Genomic DNA, 23,798 nt, shown 5'->3' on the forward strand with positions numbered 1-23,798 from the left:
CTAAGGCCAAGTGCTGGGCCTTTTCATGCCACCACGCTGCCTCCCAGGCCTGGCGAGGCCTCCGTCCTGTAGAGGACAGAGTAATCCCATAGGATTGCTTTATTTTTATTTTTAGTTTTTTGAGACAAGAGTCTTGCTTCGTCACCCAGGCTGGTGTGCAATGGCGCGGTGATCTCGGCTCACGGCAACCTCTGCCTCCCGGTTTCAAGCAATTCTCCTACCAGAGCCTCCTGAGTAGCTGGGATTACAGGCGCACGCTGCCATGCCCGGCTAATTTTTTGTATTTTTAGTAGAGACAGGGTTTCACCATGTTGGCCAGGATGGTCTCAAACTCCTGACCTCAAGTGATCCACCTGCCTTGCCCTCCCAAAGTTCTGGGATTACAGGTGTGAGCCATCACACCCAGCAGGATTGCTCTCTCCAATCTTACGTATCCCACAAGGCCCAGCACCTGCACCACCTTCAACAGGAAACTGCCCCTGGCCACCTCAGCCTTCCCAAATCTCTCCCTTGTCTGAGCACCTATATGCCTGGTCCATAGCACCCCTCTGGGGCTGAGGGCATCTTTTCCTGTAGGGCCAGATAACTGCTTGATGTCTGACTCTCTAGTCAGCCAGGAGAGTCCTTGAAGGCAAGGCTTTGGTGTTCCTATCCTCTCTGGGATGCTTACTAAGCAATATGTATTGAACATCCAGTACTTGAGGCACATGACAAAGGCTTAGGGAGATTCTGGGATGAATCAGAAGTTCTCAGCCGCAAGGAGCATGCAGTTGCCTGTGGGCACAACAGGCACACAGTCAGAGCCTGGTGATCTTCCCAAAGTACAGCCCTGAGCACATCACTCCTCTGCTTGAAACCCTTTCATGCCTCCCCCACTGCCCTCAGAACAAAATCCAAGGCTCCTTGCCATGTTTGCTGCACCTCTGGGCCTCCAAATGTTCTCTCTCTGCCATCTTCACCTAACCACTCACTGGGCCTCAGCTTGGACATCACCTCTTCCAGGAAGCCTTCCTTGGCCTCCAAGTCTGAGACAGAGGCAGGCCTCTTCCCTGGCTTGCGTGGCACCTGCCATTACTCCATCCTGACACTTACACAGCATGTAATTGATGGTTGCCTCATCTGCCTCCCTTAGAGACTGGAATCTGGAAGACCGGGCCTCATCTGTCTGATTTCTTTCTGTATCTCCCAGAAGCTCAGGCTAGCTCCCTGAGGCATAAAGGGTGTCCATTAAATGGACACCTGAGCAAACAAGATGTCATTTTTATATACAGCAAGTGTCTAGCAAACAAATGGCACAGTGGGGCATCTGGCTACCCAATGGTTAGAGTCACACAAATTCCAGAGACTTTCCATCTTTGAAGTCCTTTATTCCCGGCAGTTCACATCAGTTACTCGTTGAGCTGGGGCTCGTCATATTAACCAAGAATTCATTCATCTTTTTTTTGATATTGTAATCTTGTCCTCATCTCCACAACTGAGTTGGGGCCTGAGGGGTTTAAGAGTTCTCACTCCATCACGGGAGGCAAGGGGTACCCTTGTGAACCAGACTTCAACTCCTGGAAGTCTTGTTCAGTTCATAGGCAAATATCTTTGCAAGTTTAGTATGTGACAGCCCAACAGTGAAATAAATAAGACGCAGTGCCGTGGTTCTTGGCATTTGGAGAGGGAAAAGGCACATTACACAGATTCCCCTGGAGAAAATACAGGCCATTCTCATCTTCTCAATATGCATTTTCCCACTCTTCAGTGACTTTTAATCTTATCCCCTGGTCTGTGAGAAACCATAACCCACATGCTACTGAATACATTTTTATTTTCCCTTCATGACATAGACTTGGTTCCAAGTATATTTTGTTTTCCTCCCTTATGCCTACAGGACATCCAATTTCGTTCAGGTCCCTTTTAATGGCACTTAATAAATATACATTCTGAGACCTGGCAGAACAGGCTGTCCCCTTTCACACTGCCTCTAAAGCACCTGTTTGAACTAGCTAGTGCAGAGTTCAGTTGGGGCACATCCTAGCTTACAGCTCATGGCCGTCTCTGGCACCAGGTCTATCTCTTCAATACTTTGTGTCTAGGATAGAGGTCCTTAACCCTGGCTGCACATTAGAAGCACCTGGGAAGCTTTCTGAATTCCTGAGGCCCGAGCCACACCCTAAACCAATTTCATCAGAATCTCTGGGTGGGACGGAGCCTGGATTCTGCCAGTTGAAACCTGCCATGGTAACTTCAGTGAGCAGCTACATTGAGAACCCCTGAGCTACAATTCTAGCACACAGTAGGCCCTCAGTAGGTATCTGTGGAGCCCACGAGTGGGTTTCCTATTTCATTTTCTGTTCCCCTATGCTCTCTATTTTTATCAGAAATCTGAGCAGGAAAGAGCAGACAGAATGAGTCAAGAGCATCCTCTAAAGTGAATTCGCTGCTGAGAAAGGAATTGTAGGGCTTGCATTTCTCTTGTATCATGCCATCTTCATGCTTTAACAGGCCCAGAGGAGGCAAGTTATAGACTGTCTGACACAGACATGTATATATTTCTTAAAAGCCCTTCAAAAACCAGAGCTCGCTGCTTAGGCACTATGGTCATAACACAGACATGTTCCTGGAAATATAGCTAAACTACCTCCTGTCTGGCGCACATTCTAACTTGGGTTGCTTACAAACTTTGTCAGTTGTATAAGATCACACTTGGTCACCTTTTCCCATTTCTGTGAGTCTTGCAATTTATCTCTGCCCAGAGCAACAGCCTAGACATGACAACCCCAAGCAGTGACCGCACTGCACCCAACATTGCCCCAGCGGCTCAGTCCTCCTTGAACAGGAACTGTTTTTGAGGGGCTCCAATTTCCAGGTTCTAGAATGGGGTGGCTCACTTACCAAGTTGAAGAGGCTGGCTACACAGAATGCAGTACTGAGAAGCCCCCCAAGGTAGAGCCTGGGTTACAGGAAAGAAAGCTATACTGATGAACAAGGTTTGCTGCCACAGGCATGGGTGTGGGGGAGGGCAGCATGGCGGGGGCCTCCCCGAGATCACTGCTGTCATTTACATTTGTATCACACTTCACAGTTTACAGGGAGTTCTGCATGCTTAGCCCCATGTCATTCCCAGCACAACCCTGTGAGTTAGGTCTTTCTGGATGGGAACACTGAAATTGTGTCCTACATCTAAGGTCCCACAGCCAATTGCATCATATCCACGGTTGCCTCCAGGACCTCAGGGGCCACCTGAAACCACCGGGGGTTCCCCCTGGCTCCCCTTCTATCCAGAAACAGGAAAGCAAGCCATTCCGTAACCTCCCCACCCACCCGGCCTTATCACCGCCTTCCCAGAGTTTCCTCTATGATTTAGATACCCCTTTGTTCCCTAGTCCAGAGAACACAGCAGTAGCTGTTCACCCGCTGCCAACAGCCTCACACACCCCACCTAACACAGTATCAAAATCCCCTCTTCTCTGGAACAGCCTCTGAATTTGCCCACACACATTCCAGAGCTATGACTTGGTCACATCCACTCCCAGGACCAGTCAAGAGTCTTGGGAACCTCTCTGCTACACCGATAAATCCACGGTTTCCCCACTTGAGAGGGCTCCCAGTGGGTCACTGCCCAAGATAAACTCAGCTTCCAGCATAGAGAAATAAAAGCTGACTCACTGGTTATGATGTCTCCTGATACCATGTGTAGGAAGTGAACTGTCTGACCAGGCAGTTCTAGACTCCTCCAGAACCCGCTTCCTGCAACCACACAGCATGCAGGTAACATTATCCCGTGTGACCCACGCCCACAGGCAGGCCTGGATGGAGGTACAGCTAAGACTGGCCGTAAGCTATGGAGAGTCCTGGCCAATCAGCTGTGACCTGCAGTCCAAATGCACTGTGACCCCACGTCGGAATGAGTTCTTCGTGCAGACATAATGAGCGGTCCTGGCTGGAGCCTCCTGTGCCCCCGCCACACCAAGCACTCTGCGAGGCCCGCCCACGTCTTCTGGCTGCCTCCTGAATGCGCTTCACCCATGCTGGCCTGGTCTCCCTTCCGCCTCCACCTTTCCTTTGCTTCTTTTCCCTCCAGGGTCAGAGCCTCTAAGCCTCCCCCATCACTTGCAGTGTGGGCTCCAAGGAGGATACCCTAAGAGGGCAGACTCCAGCCCCACAAAACTGGGCTTGGGCCCCTGGCCAGGAAGCCAGAAGGCACATAACCCCTCTGTCCATTCACTTCCACCAGGCTCCACTCGGGGTTCCCCTTCTTGTCCTGGGCCTCCAGGATGGTCACGGGCTGGCCTGCCTGCAGGCTTACTTCATGGCTGCTTCTGGCCACAAAAGGGTACGCGGCTATGACCTGAAACACATGGGGAGTGACACAGAAATGGTCAGGGTGAGAAGGTAGACAGACTGGATCCAGAGAGGCTGTTTATCCTGTTCCCATCCACCTGGCTCTCGTCCCCATTGCTGGATGCTCGTCACCTCCCAAGTACATCTTTTGTGCTAAAGGCAATGACTGCAACTGCTAGTACCACAGCCCATATTATGTGACTGGCACTGTCCCAGCACTCTGCTGGGTTTGGGTTTTCACAATAATTCTATCATTCTATTTGCTCCATTCGTCAGATAAGAAAAGTGAGGCTCAGCGAAGTCAAGGAACTTACTCAAAATTGCACAGCAGTGAATCTAGGCCTGTCTGACCTCCAAACAGGTATTTTTGATTCCACATCACTGAGCAGACTCAGCACCCTCTCCCTCTCCAGATCTAACAGTTTGAGCTGCTCAGGCCAGTTTCCCAGCTGAAAGTGGAGACAAGGATTTGGGCAAGTTGTTTACCTTTTACGGAAGGGTATAGAACTGGGCCAGGTGTGGTGGCTCACGCCTGTAATCCCAGCTACTCAGGAGGCTGAAGTGGGAGAATTGCTTGAGCCTGGGAGGTTGAGGCTGCAGTAAGCCAAGATCATGGCACTGCACTCCAGCCTGGGCCACAGAGCCAGACCCCGAAAAAAAAGAAAGAAAGGAAGGAAAGAAGGAAGGAAGAAAGAAAGAGAGAGAGAGAGAGAAAGAAAGAAAGAAAGAAAGAAAGAAAGAAAGAAAGAAAGAAAGAAAGAAAGAAAGACTGAACTAGAGAAAACAATTGGCGAGGAGGGCATTTATTAGGCTAATATTTAACCTCTCTGAGCCTGTTTTACCATCTGCCAAATGGAGGGAATGGTCCCATCCCCTTCAGGTCACTGAGAGAATTTCATGAAGGAATACATGTGTAGGGTTTTACACAGCGCCTGATACATACATAGCAAGGGCTCAATAAATGCAGGCTGCTTCGGTTTTTTGTTTGTTTGTTTGACCATTACTGTCATTACTGTTGATCAGGCCTCAGGAACATTAAGCACCATGGAAGGGCTGGGATGATCCCGGGCAAGTCCTGCAGAGTCCCAGAGGAAGCAGCTGATATGCTTGGGCAGATAGACAGCTGAGCTCACCCAAATGAGCCCCTGAATGGGGATTCCCTGAGACAACACCCCCATTGACTGGAGATGGGCAGCGGGGGCAACCTCATTCCTTTCCCCAGAGGCACCGGGGCAGAGGCTGAGCTGAGTGGTCAGGCCCTCCAGTGGGGCTCTGGTGGGTCGTTTGTAGCCCCTGGTGTTTTACTTCTGGCTACTGCTGAAGGATGCTGGCCTGACAGCCTTCCCGGTGGGCGTGGCACAAGCGCTAGAGCGGAGGGTTACCAGACACCTATGCAGCACTCACAGCCTGCGGCAGGCTCCTCCAGCCACCCTGGCCCGAGACATCCAAGTCTGTCCAGATCCTTTCTGTTGCTCCTGCTTCCCCTGTGGTGCACCCCCCATCACCCTCAACTGCTGATCATTGTGAGAGCAGCCTCCATTGAGGGAGGTTCACAGTACATGCAGCCCGGCTTTACTGTCTCATCCCATCCTTCCAACATCCCACTGAACTTCTTCCCCGCTCATGGACTCCATCCCTGCAAAGCCAAATCCCTTAATGGCTTCCAAACACTTTATTTTTCAGATATAATTCACATTCTATAATACTCACCCTTTTAAAGTGTACAATTCAGAGGTTTTTAGTATATTTGCAGATACATGCAACCTTCCCCACTAGCTAATTCCAGAACATTTTCATCACCCCCAAAACGAAACCTCACCCCAGTTAGCAGTCCCCATTCCCCACCTCCCACCGCCAGCCCCTGCCACTCATCCACTTTCTATCTCTACAGATTTGCCTATTCTGGACATTCACATAATGGAATCCTATGTGGCTTTTTGCATCTGACTTTGTTCACTTAGCAGCATGTGTTCAAGGCTTGTCCACGCTGCAGCATGTACCGGTGCTTCATTCGTCTCTATGGCTGAATATATTCCATTGTACGAAGAGCTCACATCGTGTTTATCCATTCATGTTGATGGGCCTGTGGGTTGTTTCTACTTTTTGGCTGCAATGAATAATGCCGCCATGAACATGCATACACATGCTGCCCATTGCTCTTCAGAGAAAGATTGAGACTGACACCCTCGTCAAGGCCACAAGGCCCTGCTGGCCTGTCCCTGCCCACCTTTCCAGCAGCATGACACTCCAGTCTGTCCCCTTTCTTCTCCAGCCACACTGGCTTCATTCAGTTCCTCATACACCTCCTGCCCTCTCCTGTCACTGGGCCTTTTCTGCAGAGCTCTTTCCATCTGCACCCCAGTACACTCTCTTTATCCAATTAATTCCCTCTCTCCCTTCCTGTTTGAGAAAAAGCACCATTCTTCTCAGCAAAACCTTTCCTGGACCTCTCCACACCTAGGGCTCTGGTACTTGTCTCTACTATTAACTTTAACTTCAGTTAGTCATGAAATTATTTTATTAATCACTGTTTTCCCTACTCTCAGATTAGAAGTTTGAGGAAAGCAAAGACCATGATTTAGTTTTGCTCATCATTGTATCTCTCATCTAGTACAGTGCTGGGCAAATATTGAATGAATGAATGAATTAATGAATGAATGAATCTCACTTGCCCTGCTGATGGGGAACGAGGGGTTAGTTCTCTGTGGTTGCTGTCATAGGGGTGGGAGGCCCCTTTCTTCAGGTCCCACTCCTGGCTGGGACACTGGCATGGCCATTGATCAAGGCCTTGGTCTCACAGAGTGGCAGCCCCACCAGACAGGAGGGGCATAGACTTTGAGAGAGAAGGAAAATCCAAGCCACAGTCCGGATGGCTGATGGGAGGCAAGCCCCCAGCCCTCTCCCATACTCACCTGGTTCACGGTGGGAATAGAGGGCACTGGAGCTGGGCTGGGCTCCGGTGTTAGACATCGCAGGTCTTTGTTCAGGCCCGCCTGCCTTCGGAGCTCCTCTGCACTGGGGACCACATGGTACAGCTGCAGTTTCCCAGCCGGCACATAACCACGATGTCCTAGGGAGCATGCAGAAGGTTAGCAGGCTGTGGGCCACCTTCCCGTCCCTTTTAATGAGGGAGAAAATCAATGGATATAAATGTCTCCAACACAGCTTCTCGACACCCAAGAGAACCAAAAGGTCATCTAGGAACCCTGAACCCCCCTGCCCCACACTCACCATTTCTGGCTTCTGCTTACACACCCCAGTGATGGGGGGCTCATTCCCTACTGGACAGACCACTCCCTTTGGTCAGCTATGATAGAGGCTAAAAGTTTGTCTCCGGACTGGCATGAAAACCGCTCTCCTGATGGAGCTGCCAGCTCCCATGCCTCTCTGGTGTCTGCCCAGAGCAAGAGCTGCTTCCTCTCCCCAGGACTGCCTTTCCCAGGAGGCAGAGACTGCCTTTCTCCTCTCCACGTGACCCCAGTTCCTTTGTGTTTAGCAACTAGTCCCGTGCTGTTCTGATTGCTGTCATTATGAATGGCTATCACTTCCTGAGGGCGTGCCAAACTACAGAGCAAGCATTTGATTACATAGTCTTCACATCAGCTCTTGAGGGTAGCCGATAATATTATCCTCTCCATTTTACGTTGAACCAGCCGAGCTCAGACTGGCTCCATGACTTTCCTGAGATCACACAGTCCGCAAAGTGGTGGAGCTGGAATCCAAATCCAGTCCTCTTGGCCTCGGGGGGCTTGCTTAATACCCGTTCTGTTGTTCCCACCTTAAGTCATGGAAGTGCTGTTTCATGATTTCTGTCTGATTTGTACTGCTTTCTTAATTTTTTAGTTGAATCACTTTTTAAAACTTAATCTAGTACTATACAATAATATGATTATAATCATGGAATTATGGACTGCTTATATTTTTTCTAATACACATTAAAATGCTTAAGTAACAATTATAATACACTGTCTGAAGGGGGAAAAACTGTCTGTGGATTCCCTGACAATAATCTCAGGCACCCCTCATCTTGTGGGTCACACACCCCTCTTCGGAAGATGCCCTCCTGGGCCATCTCACCTGGATTCATGGTGCCACTTCCCTCCAACCCAGTTACACTGGGGCACCCAGACCTCAGCAGCACTTCCCAAGGCCATAACCAGTATGGAGTGGGCAGGATGATCGCTCCTCTCATTCTGCACATCAGACTTCTGGCAGTATAGCCAGGCTCCAAGCATTCTATCTCTGTGCCCATCTCCATCTTTCAGGGTGGTCCTGGAGTTCTCTCCATACAGCCCTGTTGACCCCAGTGGTCTGCAAGGCCCTCCAGGCAGGGGCCTTGTCTTATATGCTCAGTGCCCAGCACACTATAGGTGACTCATGATAGACCCTGCAATGAATGCCTGAATTCCTCCTGTTGGCTTTTCACACTCCATGGAGTCACTCTAAGCTGACTGTGCCCTGAGCCCTGTGTGTGTCACCTGTGCCTACTCCCATCCTGGAATGCACAGCCAGACTTTGGCCCACAAAAGTGCCCGGGTCTCTGCACTGGCTTCTGTGGGGTAGTTTTCCCAGAAGGAGAAGAAGGGCTCACAAAGGCCCACGTACCCCCGGTGTCCACCAGCCAGCGGCCGCTGTTGCCTTTGGTGTCCTTGTTTTGAAGGATGGCCACGATTTGGCCCCGAGGCAGAGTCAGGTCCAGAGTCCCAGTCCCACTGATGTTGCTTGTCACCTGGTACAGCTTCCCAGGGCCATACCTGCTCAGGAGAGCCTGCACCTGGCGTTCAGACCCTGGAAGGAGCGGCTGGGAGAGGAGGAGCACAGACAGACACAAGTGTTTGAATAAACCTGTCAAAGCTGGCACCAACATTTGCTCACATCTTGACAGCCAGGAGTACTGGGCCTGATCCTAACTCTGCCACTGAAGGGCCCACCCTGATCAGGGCAACAGGGCCCTCACTAGCAGATGGCTGGCTCTTAGCAGCCTATGGCATTTTGGAAGAAACTTCTAATTTCTGGGATTCTCTAAAATTCTAATTCAAGTTCTGAAATCTCTCAGTTACTGAACTCCTAGGATTGGGCCCTAAATTCTGCCCATACCATCAGGCTAAGTTATCCCACAGCAGAATGCCTCGGACAGGTCTTTCAATTCCATTAGAGTGTGAGTTTCATGTGGGCACCAGACCTTATTCATCTGGTTTCTTAAATAGCCAGCCAGGGCCAGCACATGGCAGATTTCACATATGCACGAACGAGGGCATGTAACCTTTGATTCCATGAGTTTTCAGTCCACAGGCATTTATGGAGCACCTGCCATTTACAGGGCACTGTGGAAAACTTTGTGAATGCTGTAGTAGAAACACAGGAAAGAGTTTTACCTAGATGAAAATTGCCATCTAGCTGGAAAGAATGATTCGGTGGCCCTTTCAGCTTATCCAAAAATCTTCTGGCATTTCCTGTTTTTCCATTCCATGATACTGCTTCCAGAAGAGTATCAACAAGGAGAGACTCATGGATGCTTGTCCTCTTTTTGTAAAATCAATAAGAAACTGAATATGTTAAATATATATTTACTCTGTCTTGAGAGAGACGTGTGTGTGTGTGTGTGTGTGTGTGTGTGTGTGTGTTCACCATGCTGTATGTGGTTACTCCTTGGGGGGAGGTGTTGGGTGTGGGGAGGCAGGCAGAGATGCCCCTCAGGAACATTTGGCCACAGACTCTGCCACCTCCTTGCCCCAAAGGGGATGGCGTCTCAGGATTTAGAACCAGGAGACCCCAATGTTTCTAAACAGGTCCTTAAACAGGAATGTAGAGACGAGGTAGTTTTCTTTGAGAAGAGTGGTGTTGTGGTCATTTCTTTTAGAAGAGTGATATGCATGTGAGTATAAGAGCCAGTGGTGTCACAAATGCTGGCCTTCTTTCTCAAGGCTGACCGGCCCCTCCCTATGCAGAGAACAGCGTCATCCCCGGGAGGGCTCCCAAGGAGGGCTTGTGAAGATCCCGTGAGGGCTGCTCCTGTCCGGGGAGACCACCTCACTTGTGCTGGGTTCTATACCCTCAGCCAAATACAATAGGAATGTGCAGGAGGTTTGCATGTGCGTGTGTGTGTGTGTGTGTGTGTGTGTGTGTGTGTGTGTAGAGGTGGGAGGGTGGGAAGGGATGACACATTCAAGTGGCTGCTCTGCTGTTTATCCTCTGCACCCTTGCTCTCTCCCCAAGTCTCAGGGCCCACAGCACACCCCTAGTCAGTGAGGCCTCTGCTGGGCAAAACTCTCCATGTAGAGTAAGAGCGGGGACAGATGGGGCCAATGAGGAGGCAGCCTGCAGCCTTGTGGCAGACAGCAGGCTGTGAAGTTCTCCTATGTTCACGGCACTTGGGCCAGGTGTGGGCCACCTTTATCTGTCCTGTTCTGCTGGGCTCCTGTTCTTGTTTCTCTGTGTCCGTGGGGCCCCATTCTCCCTCTGGGGAACTCAGGGCTCTCTCTTGACTCTTCAGTTCACATGTTGCATGTGAGGGGACAGTTTCAATTTCTCAGATCCAGGTCTTGCCACAGTCTGAGGAGACCCTTCTCCCTACAGCTGCTTCAGTTACTTTTAAAACACAGACTGCCTGGGTACACTTTTCAAGTGACTAGAACAGATAATCGCTCCTTATATTTTAAAGGAAAATACATTTTTTAAAAAGCATGGGCCAGGCGTGGTGGCTCACGCCTGTAATCCCAGCACTTTGGGAGGCTGAGGTGGGCGGATCACTTGAGGTCAGAGGGCAGGGGTTCGAGACGAGCCTGGCCAACATGGTGAAACCCCCTCTCTACCAAAAATACAAAATTAGCCAGGCGTAGTGGTGGGTACCTGTAATCCCAGCTACTCGGGAGACTGAGGCAAGAGAATCGCTTGAACCTGAGAGGTGGAGGTTGCAATAAGCCAAGATCGCACCACTGCACTCCACCCTGGGTGACAGTGTGAAACTCTATCTCAAAAACAAAAACAAAAACAAAAACCGAAAGCATTTGGTCAGCCAAAGCTTTGTAAACCATCATGCAGCTGAAATACTCCACAGCAATAGGAAATTTAAATGACATAATCAAAATTTTTATTTATGTTGAATGCTCATGTTGAAGCTGGCATTAGAAGGCAGGGAAGGAAAAGGATACCTTTGCTTGGCTCACTGCAACTTCTGCCTCCCAGGCTCAAGCAATTCTTCTGCCTCAGCCTCCCAAGTAGCTGGGATTACAGGTGCACACCACCATGCTCAGCTAATTTTTATATTTTTAGTTGAGACAGGGTTTTGCCATGTTGGCCAGGCTGGTCTCGAACTCTTGACCTCAAGTGATCAACCCACCTCGGCCTCCCAAAGTGCTGGGATTACAGGTGTGAGCTACCATGCCGGGCCAAGGATACCTTTTGATGACAATTTGAAGAAGTTCTAGGTTTTTGGATGTCAATGCCAGTTGCCCATCATTATGTCTAATTTCACTTAAAAGGTCTGGGTTTTCTTTTTCTTGACTCAGAAGTTCTGTGCTGTTCTCCTACTTCTTGGATGTAAAGAGTATGTATGTATCTGAGTGTGTCCCTCACCCCCAGCTCAAAGAGAGAGGAGAGAGAAGAGAACATATTTCCATGGATAACAGAAAACATCGGGGGACAAAAAAGGAAAGGAAAGAGGGGATGGATGGAGCCTCACCCTACTGGCCAGTGAAGAACTGGACAGTCTTTGGGGTGGAGGAAGGATGCTTACTTGTGTGGTGGGAGGTGGCAGCACTTTCTCAAAGGTCTCTTGAAAGGAGCGAAGCTGGTTACTCGTCTGGCCCAGTGCATCCTCCACCAGCTTCCTGAAGGCAGGCTCTGGGACGTGGTGGTGGGGCAGCTAAGTGGGGACAGACACTGTCAACAGAGCTGGGCAAGAGGGTACAAGGAGATCCCTGGCTTGGTTTATATTACTTTCAACCCGAGGAGTTCTGAGTGATACTCTGTCCTGAGACCTTGACCCTGTGCAGGATCTCTTGCATTTTCATCAGACAACCTAGGAGTGAGTGAGGCCCCACAGCTTGTCACCAGATTCACAGCTTGTCACCAAACTCACTGATCTCAGTGCTGACCTAGAGTCTTCCTCCTACCAGGATGCAGGGAGATTGAGGTTTCTGCCTGCAGCCTTTCCTGGGCTCCACAGGGACAGGCCACGTGCATGGACCACAGGATACAGATAAGGCAGGCTGGCAGCTGTCACCAGCAGACTCTGACGGACCAATCAGGAAGCGCCCTTACTTTCTGCTTTTATAAACGTGACCACCTCTCTACTGGCATCCCCAAACACTCCCCAGGCTCTGCACATCCCAGCTTTAATGCAAGGGGTTGGGGCAGCTCAAGAGAGAAAACCTCTAGGCTATAGGAGAGGGAAAAGATCACCTCATCAGATTTACTCTTCTGCCCTCAAGGAAGAGAAACACTTCTTTTACTGATGGTTCAGGCCTAACTCAATTCGCAGAGTGTCTGTGACAGAACTCTGTGAGGGCCAAAAAGAGGAAAAGCTTGTAGTCCCAGTCCCCCTGCTTGAGGAGAAACACATTCATGGATCCCTGCAGCAGAAGGCAGGCTCTGGAAAGTACTGAGCACAGTTCCATCCACAGGGCTGCTGGAGTACAGAGGATAGGGAGATGACTTCTCCCCCTCGGGAGATGGGGAGCTCTGACAGCTTCATGGAGAGACTCATTCATCTGCCACCTGTTTGGGGAGCTCCTACTCTATGCCAGACACTGAAAGTGCTGAGGGACAATGGAGAGGGGCATTCTAAGCTGAGGCAGGCGTCTGTGCAGAATGGCCACATTCAGCAGCTGTGTGCTGGAGGGGAGCGCTGTGGGCTGGAAAGGCGATGGGGCGGGGAAGGCAAATCTTAGTAGAATTTTCATGCAGAGAATTGGATGGGGAGAAGCTGAGCTGGAGACCATGACACACAGGAAACAGCATGTTGTATGAGGAGTATTGAAATTGCTCCCAAGGTTGGACCCAACAGCAATTCAGCTCTGATGTTGACATCTGAGAGCAAGATCTGGAAGCAGTTGGGTGTTCTTTCCTGTATCAACTCCAGTCTTCCAAATTCTTAAATCAAAGTTTGCATTTGGAGGTTTATCCAAACCTCTGTGGAACCTATTTATGCTTTCAGCCGGTAGCTCCTTTTACAGGCTCTTGAGTGTTGTGGTTCAGAGCCCAGGCCCTGGAGCTGAACTGTCAGAGTTCAATGCTTGCTATTAGCCGTGTGGCCCTAGACAAGCTACTTAACCTCTCCGTGCCTTGGCTTCTTTATTTTTAAAATGAGGATAATTATACCTCCCCTGTAGGTTTGTTGTGAGGATTGAATGAGATCATGCATGGAGAGTGCTCCAAACAGGTACATCCTAAATACTCATGAGAAGACGGCTGCTAGAAGTAGTAACACCGGCTTGAGACATTACTCCTTACTGTGTAGAAATGACCTTCTGTCTCTGTCATTAACTTCAGTACACTCCAGAGATCAATCCCAAGGTCTGCTATTGTATGAGCAAAGCTTCTTCTGCTTCTGAGTTGCAGGACTTGGGAATGGTCTGGAATCTCAGTCCTATCCTTGCTTTCATGGTCTGACTTCACTAACAGAGGGAGACTGGGCATGAGAGAGATCTGGAAGGTTCCCACTGCCTCCTCCTAAGGGCCTGATGACCTGTTTTCAGGCCCATCCTCCCTCCATCCTAGCCCCTACACACAGCTGGCTGATGGGGCTGCAGGGCCTTGCCTGGCTACTCCCCACAGGTGTCCAGGTCCCAGAGGCCTTACCTGGGCCATGCTGCCTTCTGCCCTCTGCAGCACTTGCTTTGCAAGGTCCCTCTGGAGGGTCACGAACGTGCGCAGGATCTGGCCCAGCCACTGCATGACCAGCTGGTTAAACTGTGGGAGCTCAGCCACTAGCAGGGAGTTGAGTGCCTGGTATGTGTGCCGGGCGGCCTCCTCCTGGTAGGTCACACTGCCCACCTCCAGCAGCTTCTCTTCCACCCGCTCAAAGTCCAGTAGCTTGTCCAGACGCTTCTTGATCAGATTCTGAGGGCCAAGCAGGGCTTTGGCCAGGCTGCACAGTGGCTGCCACACCAGGCCTTCTAGCCGTTGCTTCTGTGGGGAGACATGAGAGTGGGAGTCAGGAATGGAGGTGGCAAAGGGCAGGGGCTGTGAGAAGGGGCTTTGGAAGCATGCAGGCCTGGGTTCCAGTCTAACTGCCACTGACTAGCTGGGACCTTTAGCATGTTATCTAGCTTCTCCGGGCCTCAATCTGCCCATCTGAAAAATGGGGACGATGCATGTAATGAGCTTAACAGAGTGCTTAGCACAGAGTAGGCATTCAATCTTATATAGCACTTTGAATCATTATTATGCAAAGACCTTGAAAAAGTTTTTTTTTTTTTTTTGAGACAGGATCTCACTCTGTCTCCCAGGCTGCAGTGCAGCGACGCAATCACAGCTCACTGCAGCCTGTCAGGCTCAAGCGATCCTCCCACCTTAGCACATGCCACCACACCCAGCTAATTTTATTATTATTATTTTTTGTAGAGACAGGGTCTATGTTGCCCACGCTGGTCTCTAACAACTGGGCTTAAGCAATCCTCCTGCCTTGGCCTCCCAAAGTGCTGGGATTATAGGCATAAGCCACCTTGCCCAGCCTTAGAAAAGATTTTGTATAGAGTGGTGGTCAGATCCCAGCTTACCACTGACCATCTGTATAAATGACCCAGGAGGTCACCTCCTCTCAGCCTCAAGCTCTCATCTGCAGAATGGGGCTATTCATAGTAGCCACCTCCAAAACCACATGTTGAGGATTAAATGATGTAAGGAATATAAAGAGCTTAGTATAGAGCCTGGCAGATAGTGAGGCTCAATAAATGTTAGTGGGGGCTATTTTTATCAGTAAAGTGCACTAATAATAATCTCTATGCTGCTGATCACTCAGGAAGATTACAGATGTGGTAATTGTGTGAAGTGCCTGACTTCTTTTTTTTTTTTTTTTTTTTTTTGAGAAGGAGTCTTGCTCTGTCTCCGGGCTGGAGTGCAGTGGCATTATCTTGTCTCACGGCAACCTCTGCCTCCCGGGTTCAAGCAATTCTCCTGCCTCAGCCTCCTGAGTAGCTGGGACTACAGGCACACGCTGCCATGCCCGGCTAATTTTCTGTATTTTTAGTAGGACAGGGTTTCATCGTATTGCCCAGGCTGGTCTCAAACTCTTGAGCTCAGGCAATCTGCCTGCCTCTGCCTCCCAAAGTGCTGGGATTACAGGCGTGAGCCACCGCGCCTGGCCAAAGTGCCTGACTTCTAAATATTATTCTTGTAAGCTCTACCACCTGCCTAACAAAGAAAGGAGAAAGGAAAGTTCCACTCACAAACTTCAGGAAGGCCTCAAGGTGAAGGTCTCTTGCCAAATTGCAATACTGCACTGCAGGCCCCTCGGGGATGTCCAGATTGTATTCGTGCGGCCTGAAGTAGAGGAAAGCCTGGACCCAGTACCAAGGAGAAACATCCAATCGTGGCCTGTCATGGCCATCTTACGCTGGAATCCCCTTTCACCATACCTTGAAGAGGTTTGCCAGGCTCTCTACACACCCCCAGTGAGAGGGACACACACAGCTGATTCTATCCTCACACAGCTTAAGTGATTAGAAAGTTCTGCCTTAGACTGAATCTTTCTCCTCATTCCAGTGCTTCTTGAACTTCATACATTTACACGCCACCTTTGTGGGGTTCTTTTCTTTTTTTTTTTTTTTTGAGACAGAGTCTCACTCTGTCACCCAGGCTGGTGTGCAGTGGCATGATCTTGGCTCACTGCAATCTCTGCCTCCCAGGTTCGAGCAATTCTCCTGCCTCAGCATCCTAAGTAGCTGGGACTACAGGCGTGTGACACCTTGCCTGGCTAATTTTTTTCATATTTTTAGTAGACACAAGGTTTCACCATGTTGGCCAGGCTGGTCTCGAACTCCTGACCTCAAGTGATCTGCCTGCCTCGACCTTCCAAAATGCTGGGATTACAGGTGTAAGCCACTGCACCCAGCAGTGCGTTTCTTTTTCCCCATGTCCATAGTCCACATGTTCTATTAATACTTTTCTCTAACTTTTCCTATTTACACCAATGCATTAAAAAAATGCCCCATAGCATTTAAATCTTTATTTAATTAGTTGCTCACATTGACGCTTCAGGAGATGTCATCAAAAATCTGAAAAATACCTGAATTTCCAGGTATGTTTTTCTTAAAGTCAGAAGAACTGGGCCCATATTCCCACCCAGCAACAACCCCTCAGAGCTGAGGAATAGCTGCTGCTTTAGATTTGATTCATGTATTCATTCATTCAGCCCTTCAAATTCCAAATATTATTTTATATTTAAGTTCACTGAAAAGCCTCATAAACAGCCTGTTAGACCCTAGGTTCCTATTGCATTGGATTGCCTATTACCTGCACACTTCACTCAGTAGCATTACCTGCCTGGCCCCATTAGGCACCTGAGTTTGTCTCCCCTGCTCTAGATGCTGGTCTGGCAGGGTTGCTCTGCGGGGCTCTGGTTCCAGTGAATTTTGGCCTTACGTGGTAGAAACTCCAATGGGCTCAAGAGCTGCCCCCAGTATAATGACCTGGGGCTGAGGAGTGCTGGCCAGCATTCTTCTGGCGGCAGCCAGAGACAGCATGACCTCATCTGGTTGGTTTCTGAGGCTGGTGCCTTTCCCAGCTTGTAGGCTGGGCCCTGCAAGCCTCCTGCCAGGGGAATCCAGCCCAGACTTGCCCTTTATGAACCCTGCAGGGTCCTCACCTGCAGATTGTCCAGGTAAGCAGCCACGTTGTTCTTCAGCTCAGTCACACACAGAGACACCCATTGGAACCTCTCTTCTAAATCATCAAATTCCTTGTCTTCTGTCTGAAAGTAATGTGTGTAGGGGTTGAGAATATCCACACGGGGGCAGTGTACACCGGCTCCAGTGTCCCAAGTCCTCACTGGGACAACCTTTCTACAGACTCGCCTACCAGAGCTGGTTCTCGCAACCCCAAAGCTGAGTGGGTGGTATAGCCTAGTAGTTTTGCATTCAGAGCACGGAATCAGATACACAAGCATGAGCCCCAGTTCATTGGCTTCCTAGCCGTGTGACTCTGGACAAGTGTTTTACCCTCTCTGAGTTTCTGTTTTCTCATGGGGATAGTGGGAACACTTATTTCATTGTGTGAGCATGCTTGGTTGAGAGCAAGCACTCCACCAACCTGAGCTGCTAGAAGTAGCTATTTAGGGCTGGTCCTTTGCCCAAACCCAGAGACCAGCTCTCCTATCTGTGTAAATAGGCCCCAAAGAGAGTGGCCCAAGACACTGGAGAAACCCCTCCACTGGCTCTTCAGAATCAAGTGGGGTGCCACCTCTGCCTCTTCCCAGCACCTCAATCTCTCAGCCTCCACTGCCTCAGTTCTGAAAGGAGCCTAAGCCCCCTGTCTACCCGCTGTGCAAGGCCTGGCCTTGGGGGTGGCTGGATGTGACTCTTCCTCCCAGGCCCACACTCACCCTGGGGATCAGCCCCGCCTCCTGCTTCAGCAGCTGGCTCAGCCGGGTAGTCTTCTTGGAGAGGGTGTGCGTGTTGATGCGGGCCAGCCGCTCCCGGAGGGTCAGCTGCTCTACCTTGGTGTACTTGGAGGCTGCAACGACAGAGAAGAGGGGAAGCACAGTGATCAAGCTGACTCAGGAAAGCAAGTGTCACGGACATGCCTGGCTGGGCACCTGCTTGGGCCCTCTGCTCCATCAGGGTCACATTCATCAGGTTGGTGAGTGACACAGGAAAAGCACAGGGTCCTCTGTCCGAGGTGTGAGCCCTGGCTGAAGAGCTTCCTGCCTGCTTGACTTTGGGAAGTCACCACTCCTTGGGGCCTCAGTTTCCTCATCCGTAAAATGGGACCAGCCACCTTGCAGGATTGCTGGGAGAGTCACCTAAGACACAGGGTCTGAATGAACTTCCTAAAGAAGAACCCAGGGAGAAGAGATTTGCCTGGGGTCCCTCAGCCACTTTGAGCCAGGCCAGCTGGGAACCACGCTTCCCGGTCCTGACTCAGTGCTTCCTACTGATCTGTCATAGGATGGAGAAGCAGGTGGGGAGGAGATCCAAAGCTGCTTAGTATAGCATGGCAGTGAAGACTCCAGGCCTGAGTTTGAAACCTGGCTCTGTCTCTTACCAGTTCTGTGGTAGGAAGCAAGTGATGTATGCTCTCATTTTACCCGACTGTGAAATGGGGCTAACAGGGCCAACCTCAGAGGGTTAGTGCAAAGACCAAATATGACAATGAAAGAAAAAGCATGGCACAGCTAGCCCTTAGTAAACATTAGCTGAATTGCCATTTTTATATTGTCTCAGTCATGTAATTGAGTTTCTCTTAACTTGGGACACTGCTTCGTTTTCCAAACCTTTCTCTTTTAACAACCTGAGAGGCAGGGGTTCCCCCTCTCCCCACGTATATGCACAGCTCTTTACCTCCCCAGTATTGGTTTCTCCTCCACAGTGTGGCAGTCATGTGGTTTGGATGAGATTGATCTCACCTTAGCTCAAGGGGTGGGTTGCTGACTGATACAAGCCAATTTATATAATTCCAACCCCCTGGCAACAGTGATTGATTCAAAGAAGGGCACATAACCCAGGCCTAAGCCAATCAGTTCATGATGCCCTAACTATGGTGATTAATTCAGGGTAAGCACAAGACCCAGGTGGGTCCTATCAAAGAGAAGCTTTGATTTAATTTTTGTGGCTAAGGGGAAAATACCCTGCCTTATCCTGGTAAGTGTGGTGTGCAGCTGTGAGTCTTGGAACAGCCACAGCTTACTATTATGAGGCAAGCCAGCCTGAAGATGAAGCTGATACAGAGTAAAGAGCAGAGACAAGGGAGTTACAGGGAAATGGAGCCAGCACCCTGATCGAACCCTACCTAAAGCTCGCATTACCTCTGGATTTATAGTTACATAAGCCACTACATTCTCTTTACTGGTGAAGCCGATTTTAGATAAATTTTCTGTAACTGGAAGCATTCCCACAAATGTGTCCCCTTAAATGCCCAAGTCCTTACCCACTTCCTTGCGCATCTTGTACTCATTGATATTGGTGTTCACGTCCTGGAGGGCAGAGAGAGCCCTCTGAAGGACAGGGTAGGCACTGGCATCAGGGACTGTGTTCTCCAGGATTTTCTGCAGCAGCAATGGGTACCTGGTGATCCTCTGCAGAGGAATTACCAGCAAGAAACTGAGGCCTGAAGATCCAGCTTGTGGCCTGAGGGAGAAGGCTGGTATTAGGCAGGTAAAGCCCACCCTTTGGAGGACCAGGGGGCCTGGGCTCTAGTCCTCACTCTACCATTTAGCTCACTGTGTGATCTCAGGCAAGTCACCCTCTGTCTGTGGTCCTCCAGTTCCTCATCTGTAACTTGTGAGTTCTAGATGTTAGGCAGGCAGTGACAGTTCTGGGCCTTGGTTTCCCATCTGTCCCAAATCCAATGTTCAAGCCCTCTGCCCTCAGCTTGCTCGGCCTCTCCACAGCAGACATGACTGACTACATCCTTGCTCTCGAAACACTTTCTTCTTTTGGCCCCAGAGACACCCTCTGTCCTGCTTCTCCTCATACTCTGCAGGCAGTTCTCTCAGCCTCCTCTGCTGGTCTCCCTCCAATGCCGGAGTGCCCTGGGTGTCCTCTCCTCCCTCTCTCTCCACTTTCTCTTAGTGACCTCATTTGGTCCTATGGCTTTAAACACATCCCAAGCCCAGATCTCCACCTCCAACTTCTGTTCCAGAGCTCCAGACTGACACGTACAACTGGATCCTTGACATCTCTGCTCAGGTATGTCCCGAGCGCAGCTCAACTCTGTGTTGCGTATCCACATGATATCTTATTTAATAGAATGGTCTGCTGCCTTAAAGAAATGTTCTTGTTTTTTTGTTTTGTTTTTTGGGACGGAGTCTCACTCTGTCACCAGGCTGGAGTGCAGTGGTGCGATCTCGGCTCACTGCAACCTCTGCCTCCCGGGTTCAAGTGGTTCTCCTGCCTAAGCCTCCTGAGTAGCTGGGATTACAGGTGCACACCACCACGCCCAGCTAATTTTTTTTGTATTTTTAGTAGAGGTGGAGTTTCACCATGTTGGCCAGGATGGTCTCAATCTCTTGACCTCGTGATTTGCCTGCCTCCGCCTCCCAAAGTGCTGGAATTACAGGTGTGAGCCACCACACCCGGCCAAAAAAAATGTTCTTAAAATCACAGGAACTTAATTTTTAGAGATTTATTTAAAGTATTTAGGGGTAAAAAGTCATAATTACAATTTCCTTCAAATTAGCATAAAAATAAAGCAAACGGCAAAATGTTAACACTTGTTAATTTTAGGTGGAGGGTATGTATCTATCACATTATAGTATTTTTCTATAGTTTTGAAACTTTTAATGAAAAAAAGTTAAAAAAAATTATTACTTGAGGCCAGGAGTTCAAGACCAGCCTGGGCAACGTAGCATGACCTCTGCTTCAAAAAAAAAAAAATTAACCAGGCATGGTGGTGGCTACTCAGGAGGCTAAGGCAGGAGGATTGCTTAAGCCCAGAAGTACGAGGATACACTGAGCTATGATCATGCCACTGTACTCCAGCCTGGGCAACAAAGCAAGACCTCATCTTTTAAAAAAAAGTGAAAACAAAAAAACTCTGGAACTAATGGTGCCAAGGTCCCTTCCAGATACACCACTGATGCACGGATGACTAGTTATAGTCTCCTTCTTAAGGATGTCTGGAATTTCATCAAGAGTCCCCAAGTCAATGGCATCTGGGAAGGGGCTCCACAGTCTTTTCTTGATTATGACCAGTAGACCCTAGGCCCAGCTTGGAGAAAGCCACAAAGGTTTCAAATCTCAGCCATCTAAGTGTGCCTTCTCCTTGAAGACTCAACCAATGCTGCTCAGGACCTTTCCCTGGGCCCTCCCTGATGGTACTCGTGCCTCTGGCTCTCCTTCCTTAGGAAAATCTCCAGACCAAATGTCCAGGAAAGATCAGCCATGAAGCTAAGAATAGGCAGAGCAGGTGGGAGCCCCTCAGAAGCTGCAGGGGGCGGGATTACCCATCAGGAGACGCCTACACTGGCCATCTGCTCTCACCAAGGGTGTCCTGGGGCTTGGCTGACTGTGGGCAGGGGAGGTGGAAACCACTGCCAGGTATTTGCAAAACTCCATCCTCTGGGCTTCCTTTCCATGGGAAAGAGCCAACTGTCTCCCGGGGACAGCTATCGCCTCACAAATTAGAGAGCAAGTGGTCCTGGAAGAGATGATCATGTACTTTCCTCACAATCATGAAGGAATTACCAAAGAATGAGGGCATCTGCTCACATTTACAGACTTTCTAAGGTAATTTGGACAATACTTTTTTATGCAGATTTTCGGAGAGGCAACAGAAATTGAAAGATGATACACAGAGCTGGGTGAGTGTGGAAAAACAGGCCTTCGTACATTCTCTTGGTGGGAGTATCAACTGGCAAGATCTTGGAGGGGCAGAGGAGTTTGGCAATTTGTAAAGGGTACAAACTCTTTCTTCCATCAATCTCATCCTAGAAACATACCCACAGAAATCCAAACCCAAGTGAGCAAAGATAAAGGTACAAGTTGTTCAGTGACTCTGTTTGAGTTAGTAAATAATTGGAAACAACCCAAATGTGCTTCAATAGAGGAATGGCCAAATAAACCATAGTCTAAGAACAGTCCAGGAAAGAAACTCTGCAGCCATTAAAAAAAACACTGTGCTGGGCGCAGTGGCTCATGCCTGTAATCCTAGCACTTTGGGAAGCCAAGGTGGGCAGATTGCTTGAGTCCAGGAGTTGGAGACCAGCCTGGGCAACATAGCGAAACCCTGTCTCTACAAAAATACAAAAAATGAGTCAGGTGTGGTGGCACACACCTGTAGTCCGAACTACTCAGGAGGCTGAGGTAGGAGGATCACCTGAGCCTGGGAGGTCAAGGCTGCATTGAGCTGAGTTCATACCACTGTACTCCAGCCTGGGTGACAGAGTGAGTCCCTGTCTCAAAAAAAAAAAAAAGAAAGAAAGAAAGAAAGAAAGAACACTGTAGAAATATCCATGCTGTCCTGAAAAGATATTCATTACTATGGTTAAGCATAAATGTAAGCTCTAGAACAGCATGTATAGAAGAAGCCTCATAAAAATTCTATCTATCAGACGGGCGCTGTGGCTCACACCTGTAATCCCAGCACTTTGGGAGGTCAAGACTGGCAGATCACGAGGTCAAGAAATCAAGACTATCCTGGCCAACATGGTGAAACCCTGTCTCTACTAAAAATATAAAAATTAGCCGGGCATGGTGGCGCACTCCTGTAGTCCCAGCTACTCAGGAGGCTGAGGAAGGAGAATCGCTTGAACCCAGGAGGCAGAGGTTGCAGTGAGCTGAGTTCACACCACTGCACTCCAGCCTGAGTGACAGAGCAAAACTCCATCTCAAAAAAAAAAAAAAAATTCTGTCTATCAATCTAATCATCTATCTGTCTGTCCATCTATCTGTCTCTCTATCTATAAATATACAGTAGAAAATTTGGATGGAAAACACTACTAGTGGAATGGACTTTTACTTTTTACTTTATATACTTGTGTGTTGTTGGAACTTTCCTTTTGTTCAAGCATATGTTGCTTTTATATTTAAAACCAACACACCTAGTTGATAAAGGAAAACAAAGAAGGTTATTTGCCTTCTGCAAACTCTGCTGCCTCAACCATCATTCTAGAATTGCAGTGCTTTGTGCTGGAAGGGCCCACCTCTGCAAGGTCGCCTTTTCCACCCTGACAGCTCTACCATTAGGACAGTCCTACGTAGGGCAGAGCTTCCTGCCCACTGCAAAGTCGAGTTTTTTTATTCCCTTGGCTCTCAGATGGGAAGAGTGGCCTTAAAAGACAATTGGCAAAAAAAGAATGAACATCCCACCCAAATAAAGGGTGGGGTCAGCGTGCATTTTGGAATCCCAAGGAATCTAATAACCTGGTGCCATCTATCCTAGCAGACTGAGAAAGAACTAATTATGGCTGGCGTGGTGATTCTTATTGGCCAGGCTCTGGAAAGTAATGCCACAGGCATTTAACGGGCAGGGACCAGGTACACTGGATGTCTTGCAAGGACAGTCCTGAACTGCAGCTAATTGTTCCATGTCTCATATGCCCCCCTGGACATTCAGAAACTGAACAAAGGCCTCGAAATGTGCTACACTTCTAAGAACCTAAATATGTTTGTCACACTTGGACTCTAACCAGTCATACATCATAATACTGGGAATTACTATGACACTACCTTTTATAAATCCCAATTTCAACGGTGTTATTTCCTTCTTTCTCTTATCATAAACAAGAAAGTCAGGTTTAGGCCAGGCGCGGTGGCTCATGCCTGTAATCCCAGCACTTTGGGAGGCCGAGGTGGGCGGATCACGAGGTC

The 23,798-nt window shown here is 49.2% G+C and overlaps 1 protein-coding gene across 5 annotated transcripts in view; it reads right to left on the bottom strand.

The window, feature by feature from the left end:
• Positions 1–1,346: 1,346 nt before the first annotated feature.
• ARHGEF37 (Rho guanine nucleotide exchange factor 37) overlaps positions 1,347–23,798 on the bottom strand; it is a 54,180-nt gene continuing 31,728 nt past the window's right edge. For 3 of the 5 annotated variants that reach the window (XM_030826741.1, XM_030826732.1, XM_030826734.1), the window contains 9 exons: positions 19,417–19,616; positions 17,873–18,003; positions 17,138–17,242; positions 15,720–15,830; positions 14,131–14,460; positions 12,065–12,193; positions 8,935–9,130; positions 7,242–7,399; positions 1,347–4,336 (listed from right to left, as the gene is read on the bottom strand). In XM_030826741.1, coding sequence (XP_030682601.1) covers positions 4,127–4,336; positions 7,242–7,399; positions 8,935–9,130; positions 12,065–12,193; positions 14,131–14,460; positions 15,720–15,830; positions 17,138–17,242; positions 17,873–18,003; positions 19,417–19,616 — 1,570 coding nt within the window. In that variant the 3' untranslated portion in view covers positions 1,347–4,126. Of the gene's footprint in view, positions 4,337–7,241; positions 7,448–8,934; positions 9,131–9,704; positions 9,853–12,064; positions 12,194–14,130; positions 14,461–15,719; positions 15,831–17,137; positions 17,243–17,872; positions 18,004–19,416; positions 19,617–23,798 lie in introns of those variants that run through there. The other 2 variants (XR_004033106.1, XM_030826747.1) reach the window with 2 other exon arrangements.

Source organism: Nomascus leucogenys, chromosome 2 (genome assembly GCF_006542625.1).
Source record: "Nomascus leucogenys isolate Asia chromosome 2, Asia_NLE_v1, whole genome shotgun sequence".
Lineage (NCBI taxonomy): Eukaryota > Metazoa > Chordata > Mammalia > Primates > Hylobatidae > Nomascus > Nomascus leucogenys.